The following is a 15,498-nucleotide window of genomic DNA, read 5'->3' as shown; positions in this document are numbered from 1 at the left end:
AAATTTATTGAACAGTTTTAATCTACTAAAACATCCACTGACCTTTGCCTAAGGACAGAGAATTTAGTTGTACACAGTTTAAACTGTATTTCCATAGTGATAACTGAATGAAAGAATTAAAGTTAACATTCATTCTTCTGATCTTATTTTGCCACCAAACACATATACCTTTGCCTACAGTAAATTCTGAAAAGCAGAAGTTAGCATGGCAGAACTTGCACTCTCTCACTATGGATTGCAAGCTGCCAGCAGAAAGCCTCCCAGAGCTTCAGACAGTGATTACTCTAGGATAAATCTATTCTCGTTTTAAAAGTCAACAGACTGACTGATGTTGGTGATCTCACCACTGGTACCTGTTACATGATGAACTTTGACTAAATGAGGAAGAAGCAACACAGGGTGACAAAAAGCCAAACGTGCTTTGTTTTTCTTCCCATCCAAAAGGTAGCTGCTTTTTAATTTCTTTATGTAAGATTCTCTAACATAAACATTAAATTTTCAAATTCAAAATTTAATGGTTTTGTACGAGCACAGATAATGAGAGAATGTTTATAGCTCCCCATGCCTCATCCTAAGCGACTAGAAGATTTATATCAGGAATTAACATCAAAACAAAACAGTTCATCTGCAATTTTAGAACTTCAAAGCACCGGCCCAATACTGGTGTATCAACAAGAACAGTAATCAAATTCTGATCCAGACTGGTAGAAAACATGGCTCCACAGGCTCATGCTGTGTATGAGACACACACTGTATGCACATTCATACTATTGGCTTACACTGAAAATGCCAGTTGGAATCTGATGAAGGTGATATCCCAAAGATCAGACAAAGAAGGGGAGACATTCTTCATGATCTGTTTCTGAAACACTCTGCTTTCTATTGCCTCACCATTTATCACAGAAGATTTTAACAACCTCATGTGTAGTGTTACTCATTTTGATAAGGCAAACAGAAGACAGCCCGAAAGGGTAAAGGATTAATGATGTAGGGTTAGCGAGGTGAAGTTCAGGTTTCAGGCATGCACAGATGGTCACCAACACACAGACTACAATTGACATATATACAGCACTTACTGGACTAGGAATTGCATCTGGGTCTATTCTGTGCCTGGGTTTCTGCTGGGGTGGCAGCTCATTAAGTTGCTTTTTGTTTAATAAAAAGTAAGAGTGCCACAAAAAAAAAAAAAAAAAAAAAAGAAAGAAAGAAAGAAAAGAGAATAATAAACCAAAAAGTAACAGTGTTACTTCTCTCTACCCAAACCTGTAGCACTGGAATTAGATACATTTGGATATTGGTTCATGCAACAGGACACATCAGCTTCTACAGCATACACTGCCCCCAAAACCTGTCTTGCCAGGATATTGGGCTTGGGCTCTGAACACACTGCTAACAGAGGCAGGGGCTCACCTGCTCATTTTGGTTAGAAACTGGGGATTTATGCCTTAAGAACATGCTAACATGAAGGCAACTGACACAAGCCATTTGAGATCCATTTAGTGGAAGAGAAGAAAGGCAGACAAGCAATTCAAGACATATTCTACAAAAAAAACCAGTCATAAGCTTTACATAAACCTGGAGTCTAAACAGATAATCTTTTTGAGTGGAAGTAACTTCTGAAAAACATCAGATCTAAGATGTAACTCAAGACTAAATTATTTTCACAGTTTTGAAGTAGAGAACAGCATCAGCAGCAGTGGAAGGAACAACACAGTAGACTAGTGGCAATAATACTGCCAGGCTTAATATTAGTCATCACTGCTAAGCTTTACATATAACTGCTCATCCTTTCTCAGAACCTCCATACTGAAAGATAATCCCAATTTGAGAAGCTGTCCATAATTTAATGATATAGCATCATGACTTCATGACCCAAAAAACCACAAACCAGCTTTTTGGCAGATTATAGGAAAAGCACCAAGATCACCTCCTACTAACCATATTTTAAATGTGGATCATACAGTTCACAGACTGTCACCACAAAACCCAAAATTAGTCCACCTTGGAAAGTCATAATGCAAGAATCCAGATATGGAGAAACAAGCTTAATAAAAGCCCTCAAGGATTCTCAGAAGGTAACACAGTATAGAAAAAGACCTGAGGAATTAGAGCAGTGATTTCCATATGCAGTGCCTCTCTTTAGTCACCAAGAAAAATACTGTCTGTGGGCTTATTCATAAAAAAAAAGAAGATGGATATAAGAGAGAAAAGTAGAGCAGGAAAACAGATTGATGTTCCTCAGAACGAGGTTTTTGTCAGCTTGTTTTCAGCTCTGGTTTTTGTCAGTTCTGTTTTGTCCAAACACACTATGGAAGAGGTGACGCTGGTAAGAACAGGTAAGCTTACAGGGCTAGGAATGGAATCCGGATCCAAGCGTTTTGGTGGAGGTGGTGGCCCAGGTGGACTTCCATAATTTGGTGTTCCTGGATAGGCTCCTCCATAGTTTGGTTGGGGACCCCTCACCTGCCCGAAGGAACCTTAACAAGAAAGGAACATCAGGATCAAAGAGGGGTTTAATGCTAGGTGTTACCTCGTTAGGCACTTCCCACTTTTCCTGCCATTATAAAAAAAAAACCCTAAAGAACAACAAAGTTATGTGCTTTTCAGTTAATTAGGATTAAACATATTTGTCACAGTGTTTCAGCTTACATCCGTACATCTCTACCAACAATCCAATAAACTGATGGATACAGTACTCAAAACTAGACTTAAAGAAACACACATTTTCAGTCTGAACTCTATTAACTCTACCTCAGCCAAAACCAGCACACCAATGTAACTATTTTTAGAGTAATATGATTACAATACACATTAAATTCACGCACTACGAACATTTAAATGCAGAACTGTCTAATAGAAAGTGCACACAAAACAGCCAAATAAGCCAGTGGATGACCTCTAATTCTTCCAATCAAAGATATGCAAGGAGTTGACTTGGGCAGTTTTGGCTGGTCTGAGGTTACAGTAATAGGTTAATGTGTGATTTTCTCTTTTGTTTTGTAACTACTTGTAGTTATTTCACATTATTTTAGACAATTCCAGTCACTTACAGAATAACAGCATGATTTAACCCATGAGTATTTTTGCATTTATAGGAATTTGGACAGATATGTTTAAGTAATTTACCTGGCCAGTTGTGCAAAACTGCGTGGGGGATGGGATTCTCAATCCTAACATTTGCACAGGATTACTTTATCCTATCTATCTGTAGGTGTTATTGATTCAAAACCAGCCAAAACTGTTGATAATTCAGAAAGCTTATCTGGTCTTACTTCTAAGCATATTCAAGATGTGCAAGCTGCTACAAGGAGCAAAATACAGTTATGTGAATTAAAGGAGAAAACATAGCGACTCCTTTTTCAATGTTCAACAGCTGCTCTCATATACATTGTATATGCACAGCGCCACCAATTTAAAAAATAAAAAATAAGGCTTTTCGGTATTTAGATGTCTATTTTTTAACAGATGAGGTTGCAGATATCAAGTTAAAGTCCATAATAAAATTTTGATAACAAATGCTGGTATTATTATGGCACTAATTACTAAACAAGGTTTTGGTCAAGTAAGCTAGGATTCCTTTAGTTACATTAATCTGATTAACATCTGTATGATAAAGTATCTTAGAATGACACATGCTATTGTTTATCTTAGACATGAGCACAGGGAAACAGGAGAGAAGTGCTGAAGTGCAGCCAGGAGCCAAGTAACAAACCCGAAATTTAGTTCTCAGTTTGCAGAATGCAGAGAACGCGTAACTTAAAATTCCGCCACTAGGAATACTCACCATTCTGCTGCATTTGGTATCCTGGCTGAGGAGGATGAGTGGGAGGAGGCGGTCCATGGAGGCCACTCATGGGAGGCCCAGGGTGCAGCCCTGCCAGAGCTGCTGGAGGTGGTGGTGAGGTTACATGGTTGGGCTGGGATGACGGTGGTCCAGCAAGGGTCTGCCCAGGCAGTGGTGGGCCTGGCATGGCAGGTGGCCTTGGGGCACCTGTGGTGGGAGGGTAAGAGGAAGGTCCAACCCCTGTAGAAGGGGGAGGTGGGGCAAAACCAGGGACTTGAGTAGGTAGGCGCTGAGTTGATACTGTCTGACCAGGAAATGGAGGCTGTGCCACAGGAAGACCCTGAGGCACACTGGTAGGAGGGGGTCCTTGGGTCGCAGAGTAAGGTGTGTAGAGACCAGATCCTGGTGGACTAAAGCTTCCTGAGACTGGGGGAACCGATGTTGGGGGACCTGGTAAGAATAAAAGAAGATATAATACCATTTTCTCCTATCCTCAAGACAATTAAGATGCAAGCAAGACCCATTTGCTCTAGATTACCTAGACAGGTCTACCACTTTCTCATCTTCAGATCGATTTTCCAATACTAGCAGAGACAAACCTTAAGTGACCATCCTCCTAGATTGATCTGAGAGCTGAAACTCCTTCAAAGGATCTGAAACTTGGTAATTCTTTCATTGTTTTCTCTCTCAAAGTCTGAGCTGCTTATTTTACATAATCAGAATACATTTCAGGATTCAGGGCCAGAAAAAAGGAGCAAAGCCAGGAATATACAAAACAAGAACCACCACAAGTCTATCTATGAACTTCTTGAACTAAAATAAGTTTCTGTCTCTAACTCCACACTCCACACTTGAAGCCTGTAGATGAAGAATGGTTTTGAGCTTTTTGGTTTTAACAGCATGAAACTATCGCCATCTGTATTCACCACTGTACTATTTCTGAGGATAATTTTTGACAAACGCACATTGCCAAAAAGCTGAAGAAATCTGCATTTCCCTATCTACTCCAAATTTTCCTGTAAAATTTGCCTTACAATACAAGATGCTTGTTAAAAAGTACTTAGCAAAACAATTTAAAAAAAGTGTAGTCAATCCAGCTTACATATACTAAAGACAAAACTCTAGTCTTCAATTCAAGAAAAGTATTGTAATCTATAGCAATGAGATTGTAGATCTAATACAATAGAACCATATATCTAAATTCAATTTATACTGTTAATTCAGTTTATACTGTTTAAGTAAGTTTCTTCTTGACTTCCAGCAGAACCCTTCACAGAATCATTCAGAGTGATTTCAGCCCTTTGTGATTTATGGGGTCCCTTCTCTGTTTTATTGTTTGTTTGTTTTGAATGGGCTGCTGCACAGCAGTAGCAAGGCATGTAGACTCTCCAACAGCTTACTTAGGGACAGCTGATACTCTCCTTTGCTATTTAGGTCCAGCAGTGCTTCCTGCACTGTCCCCTACAATGGTCTCAGTTCAGTTTTCCCCTATTATGACATTATTAGTTAAGAAAACTACTATTTACTATGGCAGATATCAACACACAGGCAACTCCCATAACCATATGGCAATGAATCATTGACAAGAAAAAATCTTTTACTAAATTACCAGCAAAACCGAAAATCAATAGCAAATTTCTGTAGCCAGGAAACCTTACCATATCCCAGTCCAGCTGGGGGAGGAGCAGAGGCTGTAGCAGTGCCAATTGTCATCCCTGCCATGTGATTGCTGAGCTGCTGCACGCTGGCTGGGGGGGGCCCATATTGCTGGAACGCAGACGGCTGGCTGACAGGCGTGGATCCTGAGCCTGGCAGGAACGGCTGGGAAGCAGGTGGCCTGGGAAGGAAGATGATAAACTTAACTGATTCCTCATTATACAAGATGTTACCATTCTCTGTGTCTTTTAAAATTGTTCTACCAAATAAACACTCACTGGGTCTTAATTATATACATGAAGCACTGTAACTCAGTTTTGGAAAAATAATTACATATCCTGCAAGGATCTGAATCCCTTTCATCAAAAAAATCTATTAGCTCTTAAAATACAAATTCTATATTTTTGTGAATTCCATTTTCTTTACCACAACAAATCAGAAACGCTGCAATGGAGTCTATAGGGTGAGCAATAGTAAGGCCTGCACAGCTATGTAAAAAATGCTCTTTTCCTCAAAAGATTTGGACTTTGCAGGACTGTTGCCCTTTCACCACTGAGGTAATGGCAGTGTCTTTCTGGAGAAGATACTGAAGAGCTTTAGTTGAAGATAACTCAGGGATCTGTAATGGACAGAAGAGGACTCGGAATAGAATCAATACTAAGAAATTAGTCAGCAGTGACAGCAACATGCTCCAGAGATCAATTCACACTGCCAAGGAATCAAACACTATGGCTGTGTGGATGCAATAGTTTTAAGACAAAACAGATTATGGGAATCAGAACTTTTTTTCAGGGGAAAATGACTACCACAAAAAGTCTTTGGAGGAGAAGCGGCTCTGATCAGTCAGTGACATTTGCTTATACCCTTCCAGAAGTTTTTAATCTCCAGAGATACTTATTTTCTAACACATAATCTTGTTCCAAAACAGTAACAAGGTAATGAAGAAAGTTAATATCCACCAGAGAAAAAAACCAAGGTATTTAGTTTGCTCTAGATCTAAAAGGTCTAGACCTAGCATAGGTCAACTAGGGCAGGATTTTGTTACAATTTGCTCTTCTTGTATGTACCTCTGCATCGGGGCTGCTGAGGCTGGAATCCCATTCTGCACATCTCCATGTTCAAACTGACTGTATGCCAGGTGGCCAGAAGGATGAGATGCTCCAGAGGCTGGAGGGGGAGCTCCAGATGTTGGTGGGGCTCTTAATGAACCTACAGATATAAGGAAAAAAAAAATTAAACTATCACAAACTACAGAAACAAGGACTTGAACCAACTACCATGAAAATCCCAGTGCAGAATTGTTGTATAATAATCCATTTATACAGCTATATTAGAAGTAGCAAAAATGAAAGCACAAATATTTTTAGTCAGTGTCACTGGTTACCATCTCCACACAGATCAAGCAGAGAAATATGTGCTATGGAGGGTCTTCAAAAGACAACTCCATCTTTTATGAAGAAAAAAAAGCATCTTGTCAGTAAGTTACTGAATTCTTCCCCCTCCAAGTCCAATTATTTTTATCCAGACCAAGAAAAGTATTCACATGGAACCTAATGTTCATTACAGGTCAGTTTTCCCTACTTGTAAGGTAAGCAGGTTATGCAAGTAGATTCAGTTTTCAAAAGTTACATTTGACTAATTGTGTTCATATATAACATAATGAGAGCCACCACAGATTGTTCTTTACAGTCTCTCAAGGTTGAAGGCTAACACAAATACTTTCCCATCTTTCAGACTGAGCTGCTTCAGTCACAGCCCAAACATATTTGCCTCAGAAATCGGTCTTTCTACAGAGGGCACAATATTGGATACAATACCAGCAGACCAACTGCAGTTCCTACTTCCAAGAAAGAGAATATGAACTTCTACTTTAATAATACTATGTTAACAATATTGATAATTAGAACAACTGTATGACCACGTGTGCTAACCACAAAGGAACCTATTTCATGCATGGGGTATCATTAAGCACAGATGACTAAATAAGCTGCCCCGTGAGACCAGGGCTGCACACACTGTTGTGCCACTGACAGTGACCAGCAAGGCAAGTTTAAAAGGGACTCAGAAGCCTCCTTGTGAGGAACCATAACGAAACAGGAAATAGGGGGAGCCATTTCTCAATTCTACAGCTAAGTTATACCCCAAAGCAAGATGAAAATACATGAGTTGAAACCTCCTATCTGCTACATGCAATTCTCAGAAAGCTTGGGGATGTAGAGTCAAGGAAGGAATTAACTAGGCCTTGCATGAATAACCCATAATTTTTTGCATTCTTTTCTTTATTACTAAACCTCCCCCGTCCTTCATTTTGAGACTTAGGATTTAATTACTCCTAGAGACACTTATTATTTTTATATACCTTCCTCTCATTAAATCTTGTCTTTTCTAAACTACTATTACAGCACCTTTTTCTTACTGTTTCTCTAGCTAAGCATTTCCTGATCTCTAACCATTTGTATGTTTTTTCTGAATGTCTTTTGTGATACCTTTCCAGTTGATTTGATATATTACCATCTATTGTGCAATATCTTTCCTTTGATAGTACATGTAAACTATTTGGCCTTATCAGCTCTTGTCTTTGAAGGCATAGTTAATCCAATTTCTGGAGGGATCCTTTTTTTTAAATATAAATTAAGTTAAATTTTTCCCCCTCAAACTTAGCAGGCATACCATTTGACAAATATGTGTTTGCTTCAGAAAAAGCTTTGGAAGCATTCATTTTCTAAATCTTGTCACAAATATACTTCTGTAACCATTACCACAGACTGCTTGAACAGACACTGAAAAAAAAAATCACTTGAACAAGTATAGGTATCTAATGGTTTATTAGCCTAAGATTCATTATTCTTGAGGAATACTCAAGTTCCCCTTCCAACATCTTTGAGATGTTGCTCTTTCTCATCACAGACCTCAAAATCAAGGTTACAGCAAAATGGGAAATTCCTGTGATTTTCCTCAAAGGCCCAAGACTATCTGGTCTTCAATTCCAACATCCTAATCTTCTGAACAAATGGACACCACTAGAAATAGCTATTCCAAAATACCACTAGTTGGAAAGAAGGAAAAATACAATACGATTTCTTGCAGCATTTCTAATTCTTACATCTTGATTGTTAGTTTTGAAAAAATATTTCCTTATTCAAGTCCCAGCTTTTCGAATCATAATTATTCCTAATATATATTTGGTTTCTAAATATAGCCAAGGAGGTAAAAACTTGTTTCTTCCCTTAAATGAAAGCAGAAGCTATAAAAATCTCATGACTTCCAGTAACACTTCTTTGCAATGTTATCATTTCAAACCTCACTTTCCCTCTCAAGTGGGAGACTGCGTTCTTTTAAACTAAGGATTTTACCTGACAGAACCTGAATGGGCCAATTCAGCTTTTGAAATTAGACTTCAGAAAACATTAGTCATAAGTCAGGTTTTATCTATGAATCTGCATGCATAAGGGATTTCTACTAGGATTATTTCTTCATATCCTATTTATGCTTCTGGAATGCTGCCTACAAATAGATTGGGAAGTGTCCCACCCACCTCTGCCTGAATAATCAGGTACCCACACCTCTGAGATAAGTATCCATATTAAATGGGAACTTAGCACAGAAGAAGTGACAGCACAAACACTCCCACAGAAAGGACACCATTTACCTATGAAATTAGGTGCAAGAGAAGAACTGTCAGAGTTGAGAGATACAGGAGAGCCCTTCGAAGGGAACCCCAAGGAAGGAAAGTAACCTGGAAAGACAGAATACACCAGTAAATCAAGCCTGAGAGAAAGCACCAAGAGACAGTGTTTCCAATGCTAAGGACAGTCTACAGTGCAAAAAATATCATATACCCAAAATTCATGTCATTTACCACATTGTTCCTTAAGCTACATTCCCTCTGTTCTACCATGCATAACATATTACCAACATAGTTCCTGTCTTTACACTAATACAAGTGTTAACAGTTTCATAAACAAAGTAAAACAATCCAGCCGCAGCCTAATTGTTCCTGGTATTCAGATAATTGTCTTTGCACTTTTAGCTGCATGACCTCATCAGAAGGAAACCAATAAATAGACTAACTGAAAGACTGGGGCAAAATTGTCCTGGTTCTTTCAACACTCTCACAGCAAGAAGCAGCTATTTTCAGACAGCACCACAGCACTCCACTTCTGGTCCCAAGAAAGACTATCATCACTGCCACGGCATTCCCACAATTCCATTTAGTTAAGAGTTAGGGATTGTCACATAAATCATATGAGAAAGACTACCTGACTAAGGCTGGCACCTGTTCCCATCACTTCTCCACTCAGTCCTCCAAGCAATTTTATTGTTATTTTCAAAATAAATCCCTAAGACAACTAATTTGAGATCACAGAATAACACTGGCAGTTTTCCTTTCACCCCTCAGTGTTCCCTAAATTCCTGCTGCTCTAGCACCTCTGAAATTAATTCTCTCTCGTCTACATTATGCAGCTACAAAAGGTCTTGCTACAAAGACTTGCAACAAACATCTGATGGAGATGGTGGTAGAAAGGATAACTGTCAGTATCTTTATTATCACCCGTCCGCTATCTCTGGTAATACCTTGTTTGTTTGACTCTCACTTCCACCTGGATGTCATACTCAGCAGCCCCTCACAAGTCAACTTCTTGCTGTTGTGTTAGTGCTCCGAATTTTACATTCCTTCCTTCAAAAGACAGGAATTCTGGGCAGTAACAGGTTCAAAATGCACAGCTTGACAACTGAGATTTCCCTAATACAGTCTGCTAACTCCAGGAAGGATGGTCTCAGCAGAAAAGATGGAAGAAACATCTCCACAAACTATGGTTGGTCTTTGCCTGATATATTAATAAAGTACATGAGACACAACTTGAGTAGTGCAATACAGTTTTGTTGTCCAAGTGAGACCATCTTGTTGCCCTCAACGTCACACCATCTTCCGTCATTACTGGCACAAACAAAGCCTGCATTTTTTATCTGCACAAGTTTATATGAATGTTACCAAGGTATCTAGGTATGTCCTTACTGAGCTGTCATGAACCACATTTTTCCTGTTCCAAAATTTAAAAAGGCAAACCAGAAATAATCCAGAAGAAAAAAGTTAATTATCTTAAAAATAAATGCAACGCATGTAAAATCTAAAAATTCTTGAAGTATCTGATGGAAGATGCTCATCAGTTTCTTTTCAAAAACACCCCAAACATTCTTCGTATTGCTAACAGCCAAAACCTGTTTTTTATAAATAGCTGCACTGATGAAACTTTTCCAAATCTGTACTAATTTTTGTTCTTCTTGAATTCCCTTCCCTCCGCCACTAAAGCAAGTCCAATTTCTCCCCATTCCTTCCACCGGACAGGAAACAATGGCTACAGTGAGGAGCCAAACAGAGCACTCAATGCTTAAGAGCTCTGCCTCTGCCTTCCCAGGACACAGAGTTTCTTTCCTCTGCTCAGAGCTGATTTTCACTACTTTTATAGGAATTTAAACCCTTTGTGAAATTAGCTCAGAACTCTCAGATTAAAAGTGCTGTTGGAAGAGATTTATTGAGAGCATGGGAGGAAGAGGATTAAGGAAAGGAAAGGAAGATGGAGCAACCACACCACACTTAACTCTTCTTCATTACCCTACTAACTCCAGACAAAAGTCCCACAGCGTATTTATTCAGCACCCAAATTTCAGTTTCCCACTTCCGTTAGTTTCAAGAGAACTACAGGTACTTCTGTTGTTCTATCCTTCTCATTGAATCTGCTTTAAAATTCAGTAAGTTGCAAAAGATTCAAGATGTACTTGTAGGGGGGAATAATATGGAGACTTAGCATGATCAGCATAGTCCTTATTACCTTAGAATACCCATCTGAAATCCAAATGAACATTTTTAAGTTCATGTTGTGCTTATTTCAGCAAAACTGAATTCATCGCCACGATTTGAAAAGGCAGACACACTTCCATCAAAGCAACAGTATTTTCTCCTCTACATTTCATATGTTAAAGTCACTATTAATTTCTCAAAGCAATTCAAGTACTTGAAAACAAAAACTCACAAATTTCTCTAATAATTTTAAGTCAGCATTTCTTTTGAAAACAGGAGAACAAAAGTTGAACTACTTCCTTTTTTTCTAACAAACAAAAATAACAAGGGCTATGATCCCGCAGAATCAGTGAAATTCTGGAACACATAAGCTTGCCACATGTCCACAAAACTGTCTATTGAGTTGAAAGGCATTAGAGAAAATAGTTCCAAATGCACTTTCTGCCTAGAGTTGTATGTCTTAATCTTTCAGGATGGAGTGCAGATCTTTCTATGTAATAACGTAAGGCACTCTCAATTATAAATCTGTTGCAGCCCCTAACTGCTCACAACCTCATCAGGAAGACTGCTCAAGTCAAGTACTCCAGTACCACGGGGGCACAGACATACAGAGAAAAGCAGGTTGTTTCTCAGCTTGTTAATTTTATGAGCTATTAAAAACAAGAGTAAGCCTTACTAAACTGGACAAGTGACAGAACAGTAACCTCAGAACACAGAAGAACATGATTTTTAACATCGTGTAAGTAACATACAGAAAAAAAGATAATTGCTACCACAAAAAAGACTTACAATAGGAAGCATACAGAAAAAAAAGGCACGCACACCACAATTCACAGGTTATCAATCTTAAAAGTATTGACTGAGAAGTACCTTGTGGAGGGACTGGCTGTTGATATTCTGGCATCGGACCATTATAAGCTCCATACTGCGACCGAGGAACCCCTGGCAATGACTGTCCTCCGTAGGCAGGCTGCTGGTATCCCTGATATCCAGGCTGAGGTTGCCCGTAAGGAGGCCCCGTGTGAGCTTGCTGGTTTACACTCATTGTATTCACATCCCCAAACTAATCTCACCTGCAAAAAGGAGGGGGGAAAATGGCTTTTAGCAGACATAAAACCAAACTGGCTGACTTCCTTACCGTTTTCACATAAATGAGAGCTCCTAAGATATTTGGGAAGGTAAAACATTAACGGTAATTTACTCTTGCACAGCAATTTTTTCAAGTAAGATAAATGCTTTACAAGAGCTAGTTAAAAACCTGTATTTTCAGAAACTGTGTTTTCTAATTGACTTTTTCAGTGCTTCCTCCTGGTTAGACTTGTGATCATCATCTAAGATAACAGTACCATCATTTGCTATTCCACAGCAGATTATTATCAAGCTTCCTGAGAAACCTTATGAACTACTGCCACCTCACAGAGTATCAGACCAACAGAAAATAGATTTCATGACATAGATGAGTGATTCCTTAACATAACACTGAACAAGTTCAGCTTTCACCTCTATGTTAGTTTACTGGATCACATTTCCTTGCTACAAGCAACACACACATCAGCATCCACAAAAGCAGCTGCTGCAAGTGTTTGATAGAATCTAAAACAGGACCAACATGGGGGCTCTAGCCTTTTTTTTTTTTAACAATAGATTATTTAAAGTCCTTGTTATGTACATAAATTTTAGAAAAGGAAGATATTCCGAAGTCAGAACGTTCACTTAAGAAAGCTGTTCAAAATGGAAAATCATCACAGGCAAAGATGGCACTAAAGGAGTTACACAAAAGTGTAAGACCTGACACAGAGCATTGGAGACAGGAGAGACATTTCTTAGCAAACTTATGCAAGAAATCTAGCTGAACAGACAGACTCCCAATTCCCCTAACTCATATAAAGAGACTGACCTGCTTTTATAAAGAGAAAAACAGAAATGTCATTGCAAGACCCCGAAATCAAGCAGGCAATTCTTACAAAACCAGGGTATCAAGCAGGCAGATAAGCCACAGTGCCCTCCAGTTGTGGAGAATTAAGGAGATAATTTCATGGGCAGGAGATTCCTTCATCCTGTGTTTCTCATAGGAATATTTTGCATTTCCCATACTCCTTTGCACACTCCATATGTCACTGTTATCCTATTCAGCTAAGACTATCTACACTAACACTGTGAAGAGAAGTATTTAACACAATTAAATTATTTACTAAAAAACTTCAGTTTATATAAAAATGCAAGGTACAGTTAAAGCAAAAAAACTAATGTTGCCCTCCTACTTTTCTCCAAACAGTATAATGAACTTGTGTGTTAAAGATATGCAGTAAATCTTAACACAGAGGAGACACAGCTGCAACAGCCACCAGACAGTTGAGGCAAAACCCTACAAGGAATCTACAGTTTAACTCAAGCAGTTAACAAATACCCAAGCTGGTTTGCCTACACACTGATTAGCCTATGCCAAACAATGCTAAGGTTGGTTCTCTACATTACCAAAAATATGATGCCAAAGAATTATTTCAGCAAGTGGTACCACAGTTGTATAGAAAATGTACTAAAGGAACTACAGTTCTGTAAGAATAACCTGCATGAAGGAATTCTTTCAGATCCAAACATATAATAAAGGCAAACTACAGAAATCACAACAGAGCAATCTAATTATTTACAGAAAAAAAAGCTAGCAGAAAACATAAAAACTACATTTAACCTCCTATAGCTAGTAAACATGACAAATGTCAATACTAAAACTGCTAATGTTTACTCTGAAATTAGATATTAAACTTTCTGAAAGGAAATGAAGTTTTACATTTCTGTATAAAGGTAAAGATAGGGCTTTTGTTTAGAAAAATAACTCATCTAAATATTTAAAGGTAATTTGCTCTTGAAAGCAATATGTCATTTGCAATAGCTTACAGCAGTGTGACAGAGTTTTTGATCAGCCTGCACCGGTTTTAAACATGACTCTTCTCTTGCTGTCATGTTTATCATGTGTAATCTTCAAAAATTCTGGTTTCCCACACCACCCTTGACTTAGTTCTCCAAAACAGTCTAACCTGACTGGGGCCAGGAAATCTGGACTTTGGGACCTACTCCCTTCCCAAGCTCTCTGGGAGGTTTACCTCTTCCTTCCCAGTATTGCAGCCAGTGTCACCACACTGCAATCACAGACCTACTCTCAGCCACCTCCTGTCCAGTACAAACAGAAAAGCAGGAGAATGTCTCCTGCAAAGGCAGGAGCACAGGGAAGGAAGAATGCATAGAGAATCCTACTATCCCCACACATCTTGGAATATCTGGGCAGGGCTTTCTGGCAAGGAAGGAGGGTTGCTTTCTCTTCTTCCTGCCCCTGCTTATTAGGCTGTGCACGAGGAACCTGGCTTCTAGTCATTGCTCCTGCAAACAGGTCCTTCCTCCACGAAGAGCTGCAGATATAGTACCAGCATCTCACAAGATTAAGACACTCTTCACAAGTTACACTTATAGAAATCCTTGAACAGGGGAACATGGAATGTTTGAACAAGGAATTACTACAGGGCAGAAGATCAATCTTTCATGCTTTTTTTTCCTCTAATGCATGACAGGACAAGAACTCAAGTATGTCCCCTGCAAACCACTTCTGACTTAACTGCTGTGAGTGCATACTCAGTAAGTGATTTTACCTGACAATCTTTTGCTATTTCCTTTTCAGCCTTCTCTCCCCTCCGTCACGTGAATATCAGTATTTCCTGCCTGAGCAGGTAATATCTGTCAGCTTGTTGCTCTCTCCACAATAACACCAAAAGCAAGAGGTAAGCTGATTTAATGCACAACTTACAGAGAAAAAGCGTTTTGAGATAATCTCTGGCACTTTTATGGAAAAAGTAGCTACGCAAAGGAGATGGTTCTAACTCAGTGTCCCAACTGAAAGCTTGGTGTGATAGACCTTTGGCTACCCCATGTGCCAGCCAGCACAGGCTAATCTCCACCACAGCACAAGTTGATGCTTGCTCTACACTGGCAGAGGGTCAAGGAGGGAGACTCAAGAACAAGTCCAGTGCTGAAGCTGAGGACAAGGCTGCGTCATAATTTCGGTTGTTGGACTTGCTCTAAACATAAGGCCAGTGGCATGCTTGCTCATCACTGATGGCAAATACCACAAGGGCAGGGCCAAGAGTATCTGCCTCTGTGAAGGTGGAAGACAGTTGTCACTGAATGAGTCCATTTTCCTTCTTCCCCAGTACAAGTTATTTGTATCAAACATTCATTTTGTTTCCACTCAAAAAACATGTATCTTTAA

At 39.1% G+C, this 15,498-nt stretch overlaps 1 protein-coding gene across 5 annotated transcripts in view; it reads right to left on the bottom strand.

Moving 5' to 3' along the window:
• SEC24C (SEC24 homolog C, COPII coat complex component) overlaps nucleotides 1-15,498 on the bottom strand; it is a 38,816-nt gene that overhangs the window by 18,831 nt on the left and 4,487 nt on the right. For 2 of the 5 annotated variants that reach the window (XM_027719882.2, XM_027719883.2), the window contains exons 2-8: nucleotides 12,111-12,313; nucleotides 9,090-9,176; nucleotides 6,508-6,649; nucleotides 5,443-5,621; nucleotides 3,785-4,234; nucleotides 2,347-2,477; nucleotides 1,077-1,145 (exon numbers count right to left, since the gene is read on the bottom strand). In XM_027719882.2, coding sequence (XP_027575683.2) covers nucleotides 1,077-1,145; nucleotides 2,347-2,477; nucleotides 3,785-4,234; nucleotides 5,443-5,621; nucleotides 6,508-6,649; nucleotides 9,090-9,176; nucleotides 12,111-12,285 — 1,233 coding nt within the window. In that variant the 5' untranslated portion in view covers nucleotides 12,286-12,313. The remainder of the gene's footprint in view (nucleotides 1-1,076; nucleotides 1,146-2,346; nucleotides 2,478-3,784; nucleotides 4,235-5,442; nucleotides 5,622-6,507; nucleotides 6,650-9,089; nucleotides 9,177-12,110; nucleotides 12,314-15,498) is intronic. The other 3 variants (XM_027719899.2, XM_027719906.2, XM_027719914.2) reach the window with 3 other exon arrangements.

This window comes from Pipra filicauda, unplaced genomic scaffold (genome assembly GCF_003945595.2).
Source record: "Pipra filicauda isolate LSUMZ 115617 unplaced genomic scaffold, ASM394559v2 scaffold96_size2947999_pilon, whole genome shotgun sequence".
NCBI classification, from domain to species: domain Eukaryota; kingdom Metazoa; phylum Chordata; class Aves; order Passeriformes; family Pipridae; genus Pipra; species Pipra filicauda.
The sequence above is the reverse complement of the archived record's forward strand: the minus strand, read 5'-3'. Positions and strand labels throughout refer to the sequence as shown.